Source organism: Notolepis coatsorum (assembly GCF_963971535.1).
Source record: "Notolepis coatsorum genome assembly, chromosome: 15".
Lineage (NCBI taxonomy): Eukaryota > Metazoa > Chordata > Actinopteri > Aulopiformes > Paralepididae > Notolepis > Notolepis coatsorum.
The window spans coordinates 102162960-102182948 of record NC_140179.1 but is presented as its reverse complement, the minus strand read 5'-3'; the positions used below and the strand labels follow the sequence as shown (position 1 = coordinate 102182948).

General features: G+C 42.5%; 2 protein-coding genes across 2 annotated transcripts in view; both read left to right on the top strand.

Moving 5' to 3' along the window:
• The window catches only part of LOC311241511 (YY1-associated factor 2-like), a 65780-nt gene extending 59165 nt beyond the window's left edge, over positions 1–6615 (top strand). Inside the window, exon 4 of the mRNA XM_084330357.1 lies at positions 4905–6615. Within this exon, the coding sequence (XP_084186483.1) occupies positions 4905–5163 (259 nt within the window). The 3' untranslated portion in view covers positions 5164–6615. The remainder of the gene's footprint in view (positions 1–4904) is intronic.
• A 3868-nt stretch (positions 6616–10483) lies between these two features.
• LOC311241553 (glucoside xylosyltransferase 1-like) overlaps positions 10484–19989 on the top strand; it is a 32445-nt gene continuing 22939 nt past the window's right edge. The window contains exons 1-3 of the mRNA XM_084330412.1: positions 10484–10748; positions 18740–18950; positions 19680–19811. Coding sequence (XP_084186538.1) covers positions 10543–10748; positions 18740–18950; positions 19680–19811 — 549 coding nt within the window. The 5' untranslated portion in view covers positions 10484–10542. The remainder of the gene's footprint in view (positions 10749–18739; positions 18951–19679; positions 19812–19989) is intronic.

Here is a 19989-nt window from a genome sequence, read left to right as displayed (position 1 = left end):
GTTTAACAGGTTAAATATCAGGAGTTTCAATATTGTAAATAAAATATGTTCTCAATTTGATGTAAAAACGATCCAAAATCGTTAGCCTAGTTTACCCTCGATTTTTGTAAATGGACAGAAAAGGTCAAATTAGGGGTGTAACGATGCGACCTCGCAACGATTAATTTCTATTACGGTTATTCAGGCAACGATTCAATGCATCATGAAATCTCTTCATTTGACCACGATTCGATTCGATTTCCTTTTTCTATCAGTTAATTCCCCAAAGAAAAATTTGAATACACAAATGTGGCTGGGGGAACTGATTCACTCGGCATGAATGGACTATAGGTCAATAAAAACAATACATGCAACAACAACAAAAAAAGATAAAAAATATATATATTTTTTAATTTCGATTAATTTCGATTATAATCGATTCTAACATTTTCAAATCGATGCAGTTGAATCGTCCCATTAGAATCTATGTATTTCGATTAATCGATGCATCGTTACACCCCTAGGTCAAATACATCGTCAGTATGCACCAAAAATATAACAACGCCCCCAAAAAGATTGAATGACATTCCGAGTCATGTTTAGATTCTAACCATGGCGAATCTGTTGCTCAATCAAATAAGCCTCCTCTACTATTACTGGCAGGGGTGTAAAAAGTACCCAGAAATTATACTCAAGTGAAAGTATGGGTATGGCCTACCGTCTCAAAAATTAATCAGGACATTTATGACATACAAGACATACAGATATACAGAACTGTGTAGTAAAAAGAGATCATAAAAAATATATACATCCGAAGAAGAAACTGTACATTGGTGGGTGGGTGGGTGATTTGAACATTTACAGGGGCCAGATTCTAATTGCAGCCACCCGTAGGTGCTCTTTGAGAGCGGTTTTGAAGGAAGGTAGGGATTCACATTCCTTCACGGTTGTGGGTAGGGCATTCCACATTATTGTGGCATAATTGCGAAACATGTTTAGTCCCTTGTTTGAGCCGAATCTGGGTTGAACATGATTTGTGGAGCTCCCTCTGGTGTTGTGATCGTGGTATTCACTGACCTTTGGGAAGTATTTAGACATGTACATGGGTATCCCAGTGGTGTAGTGTATCTTGTAGACCAGGCCCATTGCAAGTTGCTGTACTGAGTCTGTCGTCTACTCTAAGCCATCCTAGGTTGTCAAAGTGGGCAGGGGTGAGGTGGGTTTTAGGAGTAAGGCCCAGCAGTAGTCTGACCAGTTTGTTTTGTGATGGTTGTAGCCTTGTTTTTAGGGCCTTTGAGGTGCTTTGGTACCATGAGGTGCAAGCTAGTGATGCACCGATGTGAAAATTGTGGCCGATACCGATAACCGATATTAATATTGCTGTTCTGGCCGATACCGATATTTACCGATGTCGATATCTCTGTATAGAAAACACTTTTTTATGATAATCAAATAAAGAGCTATTTTCCAAAACGCATAATTTTTTTACTTTTGTAACTTATTTTCAGAAATGACTGATATTTTGAAACTATTTAAGGCCAAAACATGTAAAAAGAAGAAAAAAAAGATATAATTTTTTTTTTTTTTTTATAAATTCGGCCCTATCTTGATATCGGACCGATACCGATGTGTAAAAAAACGGCCATATCGGCCGATATTATATCGGCGGCCGATATATCGTGCATCACTAGTGCAAGCATAGTCGTAGTACCCTTGAATGAGTGCTCCTGTTAGTCTTCACAGTATTCTTGTTTATTCAGAGAGTCTGAGAGGAGATCCGGTACAAGAATCTTGTTAGTTGGTTGACTTTTTTTTATTACATTGGTTGCCATTTTGTCACAGGAAAGATTTGCCTCTAGGATGGTAATTGGTAAGATTGGTAATTTCATATTTCCTTGTGACAATATTGTCACCCACTGTTGGCCTTGCTGAGTGAGTTTTCTATTTGATCCAAAGAGAATGGACTCTGTTTTGCCCAAGTGTAATGATAGTTTGTTATCAGTGAGCCAGGTGCAGATTCTGCCGAGTTCAGTCAGGCTGAGGGCTTTTTCAACCAGCAGGGCTGAGTCGTCTGCGAACAGGAACAAGTAAAGGTCCTAGTATGCTTCCTTGTGGAACACCACAGCTCACTGGGAGGGGGGGGGGGATAGTGTACCGTTCATCTCCACCATCTGTTCTCTCTCCTCCAGGTAGGATTGCATCCAGCTCACTGATGAACTATCAAACCAATTGCTTTTAGCTTATCAATCAGAATGGTGTGATTGACAGTGTCGAAAGCCTTTTGTAGGTCCAGCATGACCATGCCGCAGTATTTGCCCGCGTCCACCTCTTGTTTGATGTGGTCGTTCAAATAGAGAAGGCATGTGTCAGTGGAGTGGGATGTTCTGAAGCCAGATTGGAATTTGTAGATTCGCTTTTTTTCCGCAAGGTACTTTTCGACCTGTTCATAGACAATTTGTTCCATAACTTTCGAGATGGAGGTAAGAATAGAAACAGGACGGTAGTTGCCTGGGTCTAATTTGCTGCCTTTTCGTGCAGGGGGGGTCAATCTCGCAAAAAAAATTATCCACTTTTTCTCCCCATTTTCTATTTTTTTCCCATCCCAATTTCATATTATCCAATTACTCCCTCCCCTGTCTTGAACGTTGCTAGACTATGCCTCCCACTGGTCGGCTGTAGTGAGGACAGAAGCCTTGCATCACGTGTCCCCTCCGGTACACGAGGAGGCAGCCTGTCTCATCTTTTCACCGCAGCAGCTCGAACTCTGTGGCGAGGAGTACGCGTGGGAGGCTCACGCTGCCCCCGCTACTTCCTGCTTCCGCCGCACCGGCGTCACCAAACCGACCTGTAGGAGTCGCTGTCCACAACGTCCAATCCCCACCCACCGGCTTTCCCACCCTCTAACACTTGCCAATTGTGTTAGTATGAACGACCGGCCAGCCGGTAGCAACGCCGAGAGCTGGGCTCGAACCCAGCGTCTCCTGCGTTAGTGGCGAGCGCCTTGCCCACTGCGCCAATCAGCCACCCTTTTTCTATTTTTCTCCCATCCCAATTTCACTGTGCCAATTCTCCCCTCCCCTGTCTTGAACGTTGCTCGCATATGCCCCCCACTGGCCGGTTGTAGGGAGGATAGAAGCCTTGCATCACGTGTCCCCTCCGATACACGAGGAGGCAGCCTGTCACATCTTTTCACCTGCCAGCACGGACTCATTGGCGAGGTGTAACGTGTGGGAGGCTCACACTGCCCCCGCCACTTCCTGTCTCTGCTGTGCAGGCGTCCCCCAACCGACCTGTAGGAGTCGCTGTCCACAACGTCCAGATTACCACCCATCGACTTCCACCCGCTACCTCTGCCAATTGAGTTAGTATGACGACCGGCCCAAGCCGGAGGCAACGGCGACAGCCGGATTCGAACCCGGTGTCTCTTGTGTTGGTGATGAGCGCAATGTCCGCTGTTACCATTTCGAGTTTGAAGTCGTCTTTGCGAACCCCTAGGTTTTTGTAGTAGGCTAGGATGTGTTCTACTCCAAAATGCCCAGAGTGGGAGGGTAGTTTATTAATCAGTGTTGTGGCTATGTTTGTAAAGAATATGTTTAAGTAATTGGCCACATCCAGCTTGTCTGTGATGAGTGTTTTCAGTCTTAATGTTGAATGTTGTAAATCTGGTTCTCAGTTTCTTACTGCAGCCTAGTTGGTTGTTGAGTAATTTCCAAAGCTCTCTGGGTTTGTTTTTGTTTTGCTCAGTTTTATCATTGATGATGTTTTTTTGTGCTGATTTGATCATGGTATTTACATCGTTTCTTAGCCTGTTTCGTTGTTGTCAGAGTATCTGGCTAAAAACCCACTTGAGTAAAAGTAAAAAAGTTTATACTTTTAAATGTACTTAAGTACTAAAAAGTAAAAGTCTAAACTTTTTTTCTGACTGTCTATTCTTCTGATGGCAGGCGTTTAATCAAAGATCCCCACTTTCTAGTCCTGCACAAGGACCAATCAGCATGGGTATGGGTGGGTTAATTTTCCATTGATGGGGATTTGATTGGCTGTTTTATAAATAAAGTGCAGGATTAATAACGCTAACGTTAGTTCGGCCAGAGAAATAATTAAAGAATTGGCCAGTACAGACTAGAGTAGCAAGCAAGCTGATCTAAATCATTACTTTAACTCAACAATATAAACTTAAAATGGTCCCAAAGAAAGCATCCATCAATGGTCCCCATACAGTTTGACTGAGCTTGAACTGTTCTGTCAGGAAGCCTAATAGTTGCCCCATCTACACGTCTTATGTGCCAGGAATGCTGAAAATCAAGTCTTGCTTTGATTTCTGACATCAAATTTGCATCAAATCTTCTATACCAAACAGAAGATAAAGATGACTTTGAACTCTTAAACAGTAATCCAAAACAATTGTATTGCACTGTAAAAAAAAAATGATTTTACAACCCATAAACAAGGTGGCCTGTTGGGATGTTAGATCCTAATGTGAAAAACTGTGATTTTATATGTATTACCCTTGCTATTATTTTACTTTAACTTTTATCTCTACTCCCCACTATCCGCTGGGTGCATACTATGACCTTTATCATGTTGTGTAACAGATTACAGAAATTCAAGAAGCCTATTGGAACGTGAGGTTCTGATATGATTTAATTAATATCTGCATTATTTTATCCCACTTTATGCTTTGCTCTTGCTGCTTGTTTTACTCTGATTTTATGTCTTATTTCTTACTGATGTAAAGCACTTTGAACTGCAATCCCCTGTATGAAAGGTGCTATACAAATACAATTATTATTATTATTATTCAATTGCAGATGCACTTTCATTGTATATTGAAAGCTTGAATCCAGTGTGCACTTTTCCCCGTTCTCACTGGTTACTCCTGTTCTTCTCCCCCCCCCCCCCCCTTCTCTCTCTCTCTCTCTCAGGCCGAGGTTAAAAAACATTGACCGGAGCAGTGCCCAGCACCTGGAGGTGACGGTCGGTGACCTGACGGTCATCATAACAGACTTTAAGGAGAAGGCGGCCAAGCCCTCCGCCTCCTCCACCACCTCGTCCACCAGCGCCACGTCGACGGCCGCCGCCGAACACCACAGCGGCTCCAGCTCGGACAACACAGAGAAGGGGCTCTCGCGTTCCTCCTCGCCCCGAGCGGAGCCCATCTCCGTCAACGGGGAGTCCCACTGAAATCATCCCCCCTCCGGTTCACTTATGATTTCCGATTTGGACCACCAGAGGTCCCCGCCACGGCGCCACACCCACCACCACCCTCACCCAGGCAGTAACCCCCACTGGGCATCATTGATGAAAAAGGATGTGCTGTTTTCAACACCCCTGCGCATCGGGGACAACACGAGGGACAACAGACGTCTTGTGTTACCTTTTGGCAGAACTTGCATTGAGTTGTAATCGCAACAACATGTTGATGACGCATTACGTGTTGCTGTTGACACAGGCTTCCTATGCAGGTCTGAAAATCCTGGAACAGTATGGGAAATTAATTTGACGACTTCAGAATCCTTGAATTTGGTCCATATTTTTATCATTGTTCAGTCCCAATTGTAGACCCCTCTGTCATTTGACAATTTATTTTGTTTGTTTGGTGGGAAGAATTCTCTTCAGCTAAAGAATGTAGTGGCCCAGTTGACCAGGATATACGTCATATACTGTAGATTGCCGATCGTCTTCAAATCCAGTCAAGAAATGAACGTCTGGAACCAAGTGTGTTCTCCGTACCTAGATGGATGTGTTGAAAACAAGATCCTTTTTAAGGAGTGGAAGGTTGGTTCTGCAAAAAAGACTACAATATTCCTCCATGTTGAATCTCCAGTAGCTTTGGTCTTCATCCACACCCTAGACCTCCCCATCTTCTCCAGTGGCCCACTTGGGAATCTTTAACCCCCCGACCTGGATCTCCGAACCTATACCACAACAGTCCACTATACAGAACCTTTACCCCCCCCCCAAATATTCCCAAGCTCATCGCAAACTTTTAATCCCATTTCCTCAAACTCTTTTAACTTGTTACTTCTGGACTGGCTCAGTTCTAGAACTTGGAGCGATATTACTCCCAGAACAAGGTTTTTGACGTCTGGACATGCACATTTAGTTGCTATATTAGGTTATAGCTTGCAATACGGTGAACTCCAGAAACTGTTCCAAGATCCCTCCTTTCTCCTCGAAGTGTTGTAGTGGGAGAGCTTTTTATGGAATACCACACACTACAATCTGAACTTCCATGAAAACCTTTCACAGAGAAACTTTAGGTCAACCTAACCAACTAACAAGACTTTTAAAAACCTGTAGTATAAGAAAAAAAATAATGTGACACGTTACACAAGATATTTCTCAATCTATTGTACTACGATGTTTTAATGTGGTTGTATTATACATGGAACCAGTGTTAATGTCAAGATTTTTTTTACTTTAGAAAAAGGTTAGGACGGTCGCTAAGAACTGTCTAGGCATGATGACATTATGGTCCTGGGTGTTCGTGAGACATGCAAGGCTATGTCTCTTTAGTTTTGAAGCGATATGTCACTTTGGTAGAACATTACATTTTCTAGCAGCAGTCAGCCTACAACATAACTCTAGGGGTCTACTATCACCATGTGATATATTCATGGCTTTTCCCTGACTTTCAACATCATTTTTGTGGGGGGGGGGGGGGGGGGGGGGGGGAGTACGATTCTAGACACAGAATGAAATGATATTGCCTAGGTCTACTCACCTTGTTTGTATATATACGTTATAAGAAATATGAAATCTTTTTGGACTAGATATTCAAAACGGAAGGAAGTGAGTGGTGGCTACTAGGGGTGCCAAGAGCTGCCAGTATTGGTGGTCGACTACCCTTGAACTCTTCAAATCAAATCAAAGTTTATTTATATAGCTTGTTTCATTCCATCGCACACTGCTTTACAAATATTAAAAAGGAAGACTTAAAGACGGTAACAAGATAAGTGCTAATACACAATATATGAGTGGAACAACACTAAAAAAGTATTATATAAAGGAAGTACATACTGTACATAAAATAAAGATAACGTTACAGAAAAATTAAATATACCAGGTTAAAAGAGTAAAAAAGAAAAGAGGCAAATGGCTTCTTATACAAAAGCACGGTTAAGTCTATTTAACCTCTTAAGTATCGGGGGGCAAAAATGGGGCTAGTTTTTTTTTCCTTCTTGTTTTTGACTATTGCATACCCAAAGTAATTTGCCATTTATACTTTATACTTATAGCACATGCATGAGTCTGGTCTCTTTTGAAAGGTAACATTCTGGAGTTCCTTACACAATAAAGAAAACTCACTGAGTGCTAATGAAATAGAGTAACAGGTTTGAACACACTGAAGTAAAGGTTTTATCTACTCACATTTATTTTTTACTGGTTGCCAGATGCCTGTTTTTAAGTTCCAACTGAGAGATAGGATCCAAAGTTGATAAAAATCCCACAGAAAATGAATGTTTTACACATGTTTTTGTAACGTGTGTACCGGTAAGAAATAGGCATGATTATCCAAAATGGCCGTCCGCTGCCATTCATTTCGATGCTCTAGTCTCGTCAAAACAATGGACTTCTTCGTCTTCTTGTGTCACCTTCCCCGACTCCCAGCGCCCGTCTCGGATGGCTACAACGGTGGTCAATCATTTTCGCCATCAGCGCCGGTGACTGGTCAGTTCAGGGACCGTTCACAACCGGACGCGGTCACTCGTCTGAACGGCTCGTCGAATGACGCTCGCCGATTGTTTCGTCCTGCAACTCGAGAATGGAATCACGCAATGGGTTTGAGTGTGGTGACGATCGAAAGGCGGCAAATTCAACTTTGCAACAATGTATTTGTTGGATCGGCGAAAAACGCAGCCCGGAGCCGACAAGACGGCGACGTGCGTGCGAGTGTGTGATGGTGGCCCACCCCCACCGTCGGCCTGTCCGATGCTTAAGAGGTCAAAAATATCAACCGACTGCTGACCTCTGCTGCTCAGGTAGACTTATTCCAGAGCGGTTCCTGTAGTTACACTACGTACACTTAAAATGTTCTACCAAGTGAAATATCCCTTTAAATCTCATTTTAATGTTTTAGAAAGATCGTAGGTCCACTGCCCTAGCTGGGACTAGGTGTGGACTTGTGAGGAAAATATTGGGGCGGTAACATTTGTCAACGGTCGTGTGTTGAAACGGAAAGACGACACCGTTTTGATTGGTTGAAACTGTATCACCGTCACTTTTTTTCTTCTTTTATATGATTTTCATGGTTCGTTTTGGTTTTGTTATGCTTTGCCATTGTTTCTAAATGTGTGTGTGAAGATTGGTTGATTACATGTTTGAAAAAGAATGAAATTATGTGTTCAATACTTGTCGTCCCCGTCTTTGAAGATTATTTCACCAAAATATCTTCAGTAACGGCGCAGTGTGAACGGTCGTTAAGTGCACTATGAACATATATCAGTTTTTGACATGTGATATAATGCATTTATGAATCTGGTATGACTGTTATGAGGTTGTTATTAGCTATTCAATTGCCTCAGAGTGAGTTACGGTGTTAGCAGGAACATTGGGAAATGAGTTTAATGGTTAGGGTTAGGCTGCACATTCACCCGAGAAGAGCGACCCTGTTTATTCTGGCGATTCAAGACCTTTCCTCAACGCAATCGAGTACAAGTTCTGATGGGCGGTCCTAAAAGATTTGTATCGAATGGCAGTCCACGGTCAAATGTGTATCGATTTGGGGTCCATGACACGGAAAAGGTTGAGAAACACAGCATCGGGTTATAGCATATTACATCATTAGGACATTTTCAATCTAGATTTAGCTGTGCGATGCCAATTTTGTGCTACAGAGTCGGGAACCGGTTCACTCAAAAGACTGGGTACTAGAGCTGCCTGGAGGCACTTCATCTATTCCAAGCTTCTCCAAAAACTCACCACAGTCCAAAGCCTCCTTTTCCCCCCAAATAGTTGCATTTTAGTCCATAATGAATTATTCATTCACCAGCTCTGCATTTTTGTGACTGCATGCTTATGATCAACTTGGTGCACCACGTGCACTACAAGGACATAATGTCCAACCGCTGATTTTGCCAGGTGTAGGACATTATTTCATCGTATCAGAAGTTGGGTTCACGTTGCTAAATCTAGGCCTGCTTATTTATTGTGTTTATGAAGTCTTGTAAACTATATTTCAAGTGAAGTCTTGTAACCATACCCTCCTTTGCCAGGTGGAAAGAGCACACAAATACCCTACTAGTAGCTTACTGTTATAAAAAAAATCTAATTTTGTAAAAAAAAAAAAAACATAAGTTAGAAGGAAAATGACTGGTAACTAATTGAAAATGTACTCAATAGTAAAAGTTACGTGTTACTTTTTTAACTGTGGTGCGCAGAAAGGGTTAACATTATTTTGCTTAATGCAAAAATGACTTTAGGTTATTTCTAAATGATGGTTTCACATTAAAATCGACAAACTCAAACACCATGTACTAGGGATGTATTAATGGGCATTTCTGCTACCCACCACCACCCCATAAAACATGATGTGCAAGACGATCCACGATTAAAACGGATGACTATTACATTACAGTAACGAGAGTAGTGTAATCAGTTCCATCCCACCCTCGCTCCTTTGTTTAGGATTCATACGCACAGCCTCAATTTAGTCGACTCACCGTCTGTCTTACAGCCCCATCTGGTGAACAACCCGCAGGACGACAGACACTTTCCCACAGAAAATGCAAGCTGAGGTTCAGTTTTGTTTGCCTACCTCAGTAAATAGGGATGTAATTTAGGTATTGAGTGGCCCCTTCCGTGACTGTGATGCACCGAGTGAATCCACAGTCACTTGCTCCTCAATAGGAAACCAACCTAGATTTACCCTGAAGGACTGGTTCTGGCCGAACCGTTCGTTATACAAGTATCACAGACATTTCAAAGGTACTCACAGCTGCACGAGGGTTTCGGACGCTCGGCGTTGCTAATAAACATTTTAAATATTTTTTTATAAACTGGTCATCACTGCTCAAAACGGCGTTATTTCCGTATTTGGCTGCCTGGTGCGCCTGCGCATCATGCACCCTACGCCGGAAATAATGCAGTGTTGACCAGTTTATAAAAAAATATTTAAAATGTTTATTAGCAACGCCGAGCTTTCAAACCATCCCGTGTCTCTGTCCGAAACCCTCGTGCAACTGTGAGGACCTTTGAAATGTCTCTGTGATACTTGTATAACGAACGGTTCGGCCCAGAACCAGTCCTTCAGGGTCAACATACGTTGGTTTCCTATTGAGGAGCAAGTGACTGTGGCTTCACTCGGTGCATCACAGTCACGAAAGGGGCTAGGTGGTGGTGGTGATGAGCTGAATGGTTCTCAGACAAGAGGCCAGAGAGAGAGGGAGAGGGAGGGAGGGGGAGTTAATGGCTCCGCTCCCACCCCTCCCCCACAGACCAGACATTGCCCTCTTCTCCTCCTCCTGCATTTGTTATTAAAGGCTCCACGTCCGCCCGTCTCTCTGTGTGTGTGTCACTGTGTCATGACTGTAGACACGAGAAGCGTTTTCGACATCGACGATGCGGCGGTACCTCCGTGCACTGCTACTGTGCACGGTGTTCGCCGTGTTCTCGGGCCTGTACGTCTACAGTAAACTGTTTCTCTCCGACGCGACGGCGGCTGCAGCGCGAGCTTCTGCAGCTGCAGGGGGAGCCGGAGCCCGGCGCGAGCCTGCTGCTGCACACGACACGGGCCCCGGACATCAACAACATCCGCGGCACAATAGGTAAATATCCCCTTTCGTGACTGATTCACCGAATTACAAAGGTACTCACAGTTGCAGGAGGGTTTCGGACAGAGATACGGGATGGTTTGAAAGCTCGGCGTTGCTAATAAACATTTTAAATATTATTTATAAACTGGTCAACACTGCTCAAAACGGCATTATTTCCGGCGTTGGCTGCCTGGTGGTGCGCCTGCGCTGTGATCACAGCGCATGCGCATCATGCACCCAACGCCGGAAATAATGCACTGTTGATCAGTTTATTAAACGATATTTAAAATGTTTATTAGCAACGCCGAGCTTTCAAACCATCCCGTATCTCTGTGCGAAACCCTCGTGCAACTGTGAGTACCTTTGACATGTCTCTGTGATACTTGTATAACGAACGGCTCGGCCAGAACCAGTCCTTCAGGGTAAATCTAGGTTGGTTTCCTATTGAGGAGCAAGTGACTGTGGCTTCACTCGGTGCATCACAGTCACTAAAGGGGCACAATAGGTAAACAAACTGGTCGACACACTCGGTACTTGTTAAGAGGTGGGATGTAGAAGAGGAAACTATCTTAATAATATGTTAGGCAATGGGGATTTGGGTTATGTTATGTATCACAAAGTAGCTCGCAGATGAGGCTGTTGTCTTCCTAGTAGTATCGGAATGTAAGGTTGACAAATCCGAGTGGTGCCAAGTTACTCTCGCTCTTTAATTTGATAGATAGATAAATAAAGTGATTGAAGCGGTTTACAAATGACTAATAACGGTTGGTTGTTTCGAATAAAGGCTTATTCACTTGGACAATGTAACCTAATTGTGCTTCTTCTTACAAAACCATTCATCAGATCGAGTCATAAATAGTCTCTAAAGTTTAGAGTCTATAAACCAACACATCTGGTTGTAAAATGGTTGGTGTGACCATTGTAGACCATGTCATGGTTTTACTTTTACAGAGACAAATGTCTGTCACACTTCAGTTTGTGTGTTTAATTTATCCAGTTGATTATCTTGGTCTCTCCCTTTGAAGTGTGACCTAGTGTTTGGAGAGAGCGAGCTAATGGTAAACTAAAAGCAAGCTTCAGAGCAGAAATACCACAACCTTAAAGGGGCATTTCACCTAATACCTCTATTTTGTCCCAGTCTGCATACTCTAGTTCATTTTCCAAAATGGATGATTGCCATGGTCTCTTTAGTTCATTAGACGTTTGGTTGACGGTTGTAATGCTTTGTTTTGATCTGAATGTCTAGAAAACCCTGTTTAATCTACTAAGTACTGTGTAGGCCTTTATAAAACAAAGACCAGAATCAATGTGCATAATTTAATTTAACTGTAATTGGCACAACAAAACGATACAAATAAACAAGCAAAACCTTTTCTGTTCATTTAAGTTTTTACCAATGCATAATACTAGTCTTATCCCTCCTTTTCATTCTGTCAGAGATTAATGAGATGTGATTCACCTGGTGCGCATATGTTCTTTAGCTAATTTTTAGCTAATTTTTTTTAATATTTACTATACAATAAAGAGATGAATGTTCACACCACAAACGCACAATTTCGATTTTCAAGACTCAATACTTTCTTGTCAAACTATCAGTTGTTAGGAATTTCTCGAGCATTTCTAATGTATTTTTAAATCTGATGCCCTCATAAACTCAGCATGCCTCCTTCTGTGCAAAATATCATCAACCTGTATTTATTCTCGAGATTACAATTGAGGTCACCCTCATTTTCAATGTCATCGAGACTTTACAGACATTTCAATGCACACATTTCTACAATATAACAATAATAAATATTAATAACTATCTATATAGTGTTAGAATATGAATGTTTTTGATAAGCATATATTTCTTCCCCAGAAAATATTACACCTCATGTCCACACACAAATGCACTGAGGTAGGTTACTGCCCCTGCTTCACCCACATAGGTACAGTTTGGGGGTGTGCTGCAGTGTTGTGTAAGTTATTAATATATATCAACCAATTCACCGGAGTTGGATAATTTTCAGGTGGCGAAATGGACAAGACCATGGTGTTTAACATACGTGGTCACAGTGAGCGCAGGGTTCACGCTTCGAGGCTCAGCTGTTGGGAGGACAGGTGCTGAGCATGAAGTGCCTGCTAGTACCTAGTGACCACCGTTACAAGTGGTGCCCGTTGACTCGGAGGATATGGTTGAACCCAGCAGCTCTCCAGCTGGCGTCGCTGTGGTGTGACTTTAGAGGGGTGACCGTGCGTAACGAGGTTGGCATCTTGCAATGGTGGCCTTTTGGTGTAAACTCACGTCCCTTGACACTTTGAGTGCCACGAGTCCGGTGCCCCGGAACCCCGTTGCGTGCCACCACCCACTTCAATGGCAGAGCTCTCATATTTGCGAACGCATAAACTATATCTTAAATTATGGCTATGTGTCTAATATGGCCGTCGCCGCTTACCAATGACTTGTTTGCAGTCAACATTGTCGAAACGGATTGCTTTTTAATCGGTTCATTTCCGTTTTATACCATTTTGAAAAACGCTTGTTTTTTTGAAAGTTTCAGAAAATTTCAGAAGATTCTGTGATAATCGCCCTTTACTGGAATACACAAAACACGTTGTAATTTTTCGGCCTATTTATGAATTGTTTTCAAATAAACGCTAGATTATCGATAGTATATGTGTATATAGTATATGTGCACGCTATAGAAGCAGGCTGAAAAATCTATTATCTTATTTCCTGATCGCACACACACACAGACACACACATATGGCACATGCTGATATATAGGTGAAAATAGCTCTGATTATCCCAAGACTGGTAAAATAGATTCCTTACCTCAGATCAGATGTTCTCCAAAAAGATTATTCCAATTCCTGATCGCCATTCCAAATATCGATCGCGTTTATTGATCCAACGCTGCGTACTGGAAACACACATTCTCCGCTGTTCTGGTGGTGGGCGATGACTTCGATCGTCTCCGGTTACATGCCTGACAAGTAAAATGTGGAAGCAGGACTTTTTTTCTCTCCATGCGTTTCATTCAATCCAATCCAAAGGGGTGCAGTACCATCCGGAGAGACGATAGGGGGCGGTATTTTCCCTGTTCGAGTTCAGACAGATCCCCACTGGTAACGTGAGGCTAGATTGATGAAAAATGAATGGAAATCGATAATGAAAAAAATAACGATTAAAAACGAGATCTCTCGTCGGCTGGCACTCAACGGTTGGCGTGAACTAACGAGAAATCTCGTTGCTGGCACTCAAAGTGTTAAGTCGCATAGCCCCCCTGGAAAAGGATCCAAGTCAGGTGACAGAATGGATAACACTGGTATTTAACGCGGCACGCCACATGGTGCTGGTGAGCGGCAGGGGTGTAAAAAAAAGTATCCACAAATTTTACTTAAGTGAAAGTATGGGTACCGTCTCAAAATCGTACATAAGTCAAAGTCAGAGTATCTGGCTAAAAACACACTTGAGTCAAAGTAAAAAAGTTTCTACTTTTAAATGTACTTAAGTATTAAGTAAAAGTAAAAACCCTTTTTTGTTCCCGGGCAATGAAATGTTCCGTTTCGTCCTCTTCATCACTCGTACCATCGTTTGTGGCCATCTTCTGTAGCTTGTCACCCTGACTGTCTATTCTTCTGATACTTACTTTTACTTAGGCCCATCGCTCCCAATGGAGCACAGGCCATCTACGACTTTTCTCCATCCAACACGGCTTTGGGCTGTCCTTTCTGCCTCCCCCCAGCTAGTTCCTTGTCTCTTGAGCTCCGCCTCAGTGTCCCGCCTCCAGGTGTTCTTAGGCCGCCCTCTCTTCCGCTTCCCCTGGGGATTCCAAGTCAGGGCCTGTCGTGTATGCCAATCTCAGTTGCCCTGCTTGTAGCCACCTTGTCTCACACAAGCCAAGGAGAGAGATGTTGTAGTTCCTCATCTCCTGTGCTACCTGGACTGTCTTCGTACATCGTCCTGATGTTCCATGTGGCAATTCTGGTGGTTTTCCTGGGGGTTAAGAGGGGAGTCGGCCTTACAGCTTCCTTTCGGCTTTCACTGCACGGCGTCATGCGCCTCCTGTGTGGGAGCCCTTCTTTTCCCAGGTCGAGTTGGTTTTGAATTATCGTAGATGCTTTAGTAACGTGCTTTTTTTTCCAGGTAGGGTTGTTGGCCCTACGCAAACCCATTTAACCTCTGGGGGAGGGTTTTGGAGTTGGCTTGTTAGTCCTCTTCCCACGCCTATTGTCTTCCAGGTGATGGATTGCAGCCTCATACCATGTGAGGCCAGACAGGCTGAGGGTTGTGTACAAGCCGTCTCGGCACGTCAAGCCCAACCAACTCCTGCTACTGTGTATTGAAAGCTGCACTAGGCGAGCTAACCCTACCAGCAACGCAAGACAGATGTATTCTTCTGATAGCAGGTGTTTAATCAAAGATCCCAGCTTTCTAGTCTTGCACAAGGACCAATCAGCATGGGTATGGGCGGGTTCATTTTCCATTGATGGGGATTTGATTGGCTGTTTTTAAATAAAGTGTGCCCGCAGGATTAATAACATTAACGTTAGTTCGGCCAGAGAAACAAATATACTAATTCAAATAGTTGGACCTGCAAGATTTGTACTTTGTAGATGTAAGTAGTAAAAAGTACTATATATTTTTTCTCTGAAATGTAATTGAGTAAATGTACAAGTATACAAACCTAATAATTAGGGGTGGGAATCGCCAGAGACCTCAAGATAAGATGCTATCGCGATACTTGCGTCACGATACGATAGTATCGCGATACAAAATATATCGCGATACGCTGAGTATTGCGGGGAAAATATATATAATATATATATTTTGATCAAATTTTATTTATTACCTTTTTTCAACTGCAAAGTAAAACTTTTTCAACATGTTTTATCTAATAAAATAAAGTTCAGTCTGTTCATCTCACTTCAATAATTTTTATTGCAGAACATGGTATTCTCTCAAGCAGACAGATGTAAACACTGTAATCTGTGTTGCATGTACCTGACAAACTGAACTGTTTGTATTACAGTCGTATTCCAACTTAACTGAATGTCTGTGTGTGTGTGGACTACTGTACTATTACAGGTATTGAAATGAACAATGAAACTTCCTTATACAATTTTTTTTATTATTATTTTATAATTAAATATCGATACTTGGCGTCCCTGTATCGATACAGTATCGCCACGCAAAGTATCGCGATACTACTACGTATCGATTTCCCCCCCCCCCCACCCCTACTAATAATACTTGAGTAAAGTACAAATCCCCAAAAACATTACTTAAGTATTGTACCGAAGTACAATTACTCAAGTACTTTACACCCCTGGTGAGCGGAGGGTTCGAGGCAGTCTGAGGACAGCTGAGCATGAGGTGCCTGCTAGTACCTACTACCTAGTGACGACCACCGTTACAATTGAATTTAGCCGAAAATATATTTAGGCATATCTTTTATAAAGATTTTGAATAGCAGAAGTTTTATCAAGCACTTTTATATAGGCCATATTCAATTGTTTACCACAGAGCCTTTTTAATGGTTTAAAGGAACATGCCACCTTTGAGGTGATGAAATCACTGCGCCCAGGCAGCAGTGGTTCGGCAAAAAAAAATTCCGAGTATATATCTGCTTAGAAAATGAAAATGTCTAATTATTATAATTTTTCCCCCCCTCCAGTCCACGTGGTAAATACATGTTTATAGGAACGTTTTCGTGTTGTATTTGGAGTGTATTTCGTGACTGTTGGGAACTGCCTGGCACACCTACTTCTAGTGAATGACGCTAAGCTAGGCTAACGGTGTGGCTGTTCCCTAAGCCTAATGCGCGTCTCTACAATTCGTAGCCGCATTTCTGCAGACCCCTCTCTGATTGGTTGAGGCCATTTCTGCAGACCCCTCTCTTATTGGCCGAGCGCGCGCATGCGCATGAGCCGCGACAAGCTCCTCTAGCCAGGAGTCGAAACTCCGTTAAGCTCCAGAGAGAGAGGCTGAAAACCCACAGTTGTTGCCCGACGGATGGGAGCCGAATCCCGGATCCGAGTTTTCTGATGAATAGCCCCAAAACATGGAGGTCGCGAACGCAATTTATACGCATGGAAGTATTGATTACGCCATAACGAATCATTAAAAAAATATACCGTTAACTGGAATATGTTGTGTGTGCCTTTACACATGTTGGATAGGATTAATTGATTTGTCATTAACCAATAATAAACTTTCTGAATATGATTTGGGAGGGTTATAATAGAAGAAAGACAGTGTAAACAATATAACGTTATGTGAATAAACCGCGAAATAACTGCGAAATAACAACGTTATGTTATATAATGTTACAATGTACAGTTTCTAACAGCTGGCTGTGTTGTGAAATGTGCATAACGTTATGAATAAACCGTGAAGTCACGCGAAATAAATAACGTTATACGCGAATCTGGTAGTACATTTCTGCTTATCTTCTTGATATGATAACATTACATCCGCCTTTTACGGCGTGACGAGCTAAACCAATCAGAGAGGGGCTTCGCTCAACCAATCAGAGAGGGGTCTGCAGAAATGGAGCTCAACCAATCAGAGAGGGGTCTGCAGAAATGCGGCTACGAATTGTAGAGACGCGCCTAATGCACGCACAGAGAAGAAAAGGGTATCTGCTTGTCTAACTCCAGGGTAGATGGAAAATAAGCTAATCTCCCAAAAAGTTCCTTTTAAGGCTAAGACCATTTTGTATTTCACGACAATTTAAGGCAGTTTAGTTTACTAAGCACTTTAGTTCATTTTAGAACGTTTGTCTGGCACAATGTTCCATTCTGTTTTCATTAAACAGAATGTGCCTTTGATTAATATAGGCCTCTGTGTGTTATTACAAGTTAAAATGTGTCTATACGATAGCCACAGGTAATTGGGTCAGTCTCTTAGCGTTTTTTCGTTCTGTACACAATTATGTACCCCCAAGCTGAACGTTCAAATTACACATATACAGCGCATTCACCCATTTAATATCCGCTAGACTCGCTAAGCTTATAATTTCTGCTGCGAATATCTCAAAACCAAAACACTGGTACTTTGTGGATGGACTAACGCAGCTCTATTAAAACTTTACTAAAACTTTATTTTAAATTACAATGATGTGTTTTCTGCTCCACAGGAAAAATGAATTCACCGTCAATGGCCGTCTGCCAGCTTATACCTAACAGCACAAATTTAACCAGGGTGACAATTGTTACCTTATAAGCTACCCCAAATATAATACTTTACCCCAAATATCTTCACCAATGTGTGTGAGAGAGAGAGAAGGGGAAAGGGAAGTATTGAAGTATGTAGTTCAGTATTAATTTGTTCAGTTGCAGAGACATATTAATCATGACTAATATTTGATAAATTGTATTTCCTATGCATAAAAGACGCAACACTTTTCAAGTCTCTCTTCCATGTCCATGGACACGACGATGAATGCAGCCATAAAAGTATGGTTTCCTTATGCAGAAAAGACATCTGATAACTGGTAACGGCATAACTCGTAATTTTTCAGACAAGCGTATTCGTTAGTATGTAGTAGGGGATATTTAGCTTTTCTTCAGTCAAACCTCAAGGACAGGCCTCGAATACCATTCATAGTGAACCACATATCCAATGCTACACCATGAAATCCCTAAGTACCATTAAGATGTATTGAGAGGACTCGGTCTCTCTGGTTTGGAAGAAAGAGAGAATTAACACGGATTTAGGGAATTACATTTCTCTTTAAACTCTTAAATAAAACGGACGATATTTAATTAACAAATGACGGGTGGGAGTTTACTTGTTCATCATAATACATGGTTAGTTGCATAGTTTGCTATGTATGGCATTGCAATTATCAACTTAATGACACATGGCAGACATGTGGACAAAATGCCACAAAGCATTAAACGTATTAAATAAAGATTAGAATCAATTCTAAGGAGGTACATTTTCTTCATGAATCCTCCCCCTCCCCCCTCTCTCTCTTTCCCTTCTCTCCCTGCTCTCCCTCATCTCTCAGGTACATCATGCGGCAGGGGGGTCAGATGGAGGGCGGTGGCAGTGGTCAGATCAGGCCCGAGCCTCCCATCATGCACCTGGCGGTGGTGGCCTGTGGCCCGCGGCTGGAGGAGACGCTCACCATGCTCAAGTCTGCCGTCCTCCTCAGCTTCAAACACCTTGTTCTGCACATCTTCGCCGAGGACCAGCTCCACGCCAGCTTCAGGGAAGCTGTGAGTAGAGTTGATGAAGTGCACCGTCATCAGAATCACTTTTATTCACCAAATACTGTGTATGCACAAAAATACTGTGTATAAAATACTGTATGTATGTACAAAAATACTGTGTATGTATGCATAAAAATACTGTGTATGTATGCACAAAAATACTGTATATTGACAACACACAATTAGCGTTTTGGATAAAAAACGTTTTGTATTTTCATTATTCCCTTCACTTTGCCTGTCACGTTGTTGTTTTTAAGGGTGTTTCACTGTTTTCACATCATAGTCCTTTAGGTGGATCAAACTCTACAAATAAATCCACTGAGAGACTGCCATCTAGTGGTTAAATGCATGTTATTGCTATCTTGGTGCCAGGAGGAGATGTAGGTACCTTATGAATTAGATGTGTGTGTGGTGACATCACCTGGCACCGAGATCAGCCAATAGCATGCATTTAACCACTAGATGGCAGTCTCTCAATGGACTTATTTGTAGTGTTTAAGTTGCTCTTGACACAAACCAAACTCAGTCTGGCTCGTTTCAGACGACACAGTTTGTTTGGAGAATCTATGTGCAGACATTGCAAGACTGAAATGAAATGATCATATTTGTGTGTGTGTACACGTGCGAGAGTGCATTACTGTGTGTGTGTGTGTGTGTTGTTCTGTCCTGTACTGTCTACATCCCTGAGGATGGCAAACTAAACCACGCTGCTCTACTTGTCCTGCTGGCTTTCAGTTGGACTCCTGGCCCGGCGCGGTCCGCTCCAGGTTCCAGTACACCGTCTACCCCATCTCCTTCCCCAGCGGCAACGCTGCCGAGTGGAAGAAGCTGTTCAAGCCCTGCGCCTCGCAGAGACTCTTTCTACCCGTGAGTTGAACATGTGTCCTTTTTTAACATCGGAAGATCTTGAATATATTTTATTTTTTCATCTTGCCAAGCGTTGGTCTACAAAATATCCCAGGGGCATGATGGGAAACATTGTGAAAAACTCCTCTCTCTCTCTCTCTCTCTCTCTCTCTCTCTCTCTCTCTCTCTCTCTCACAGA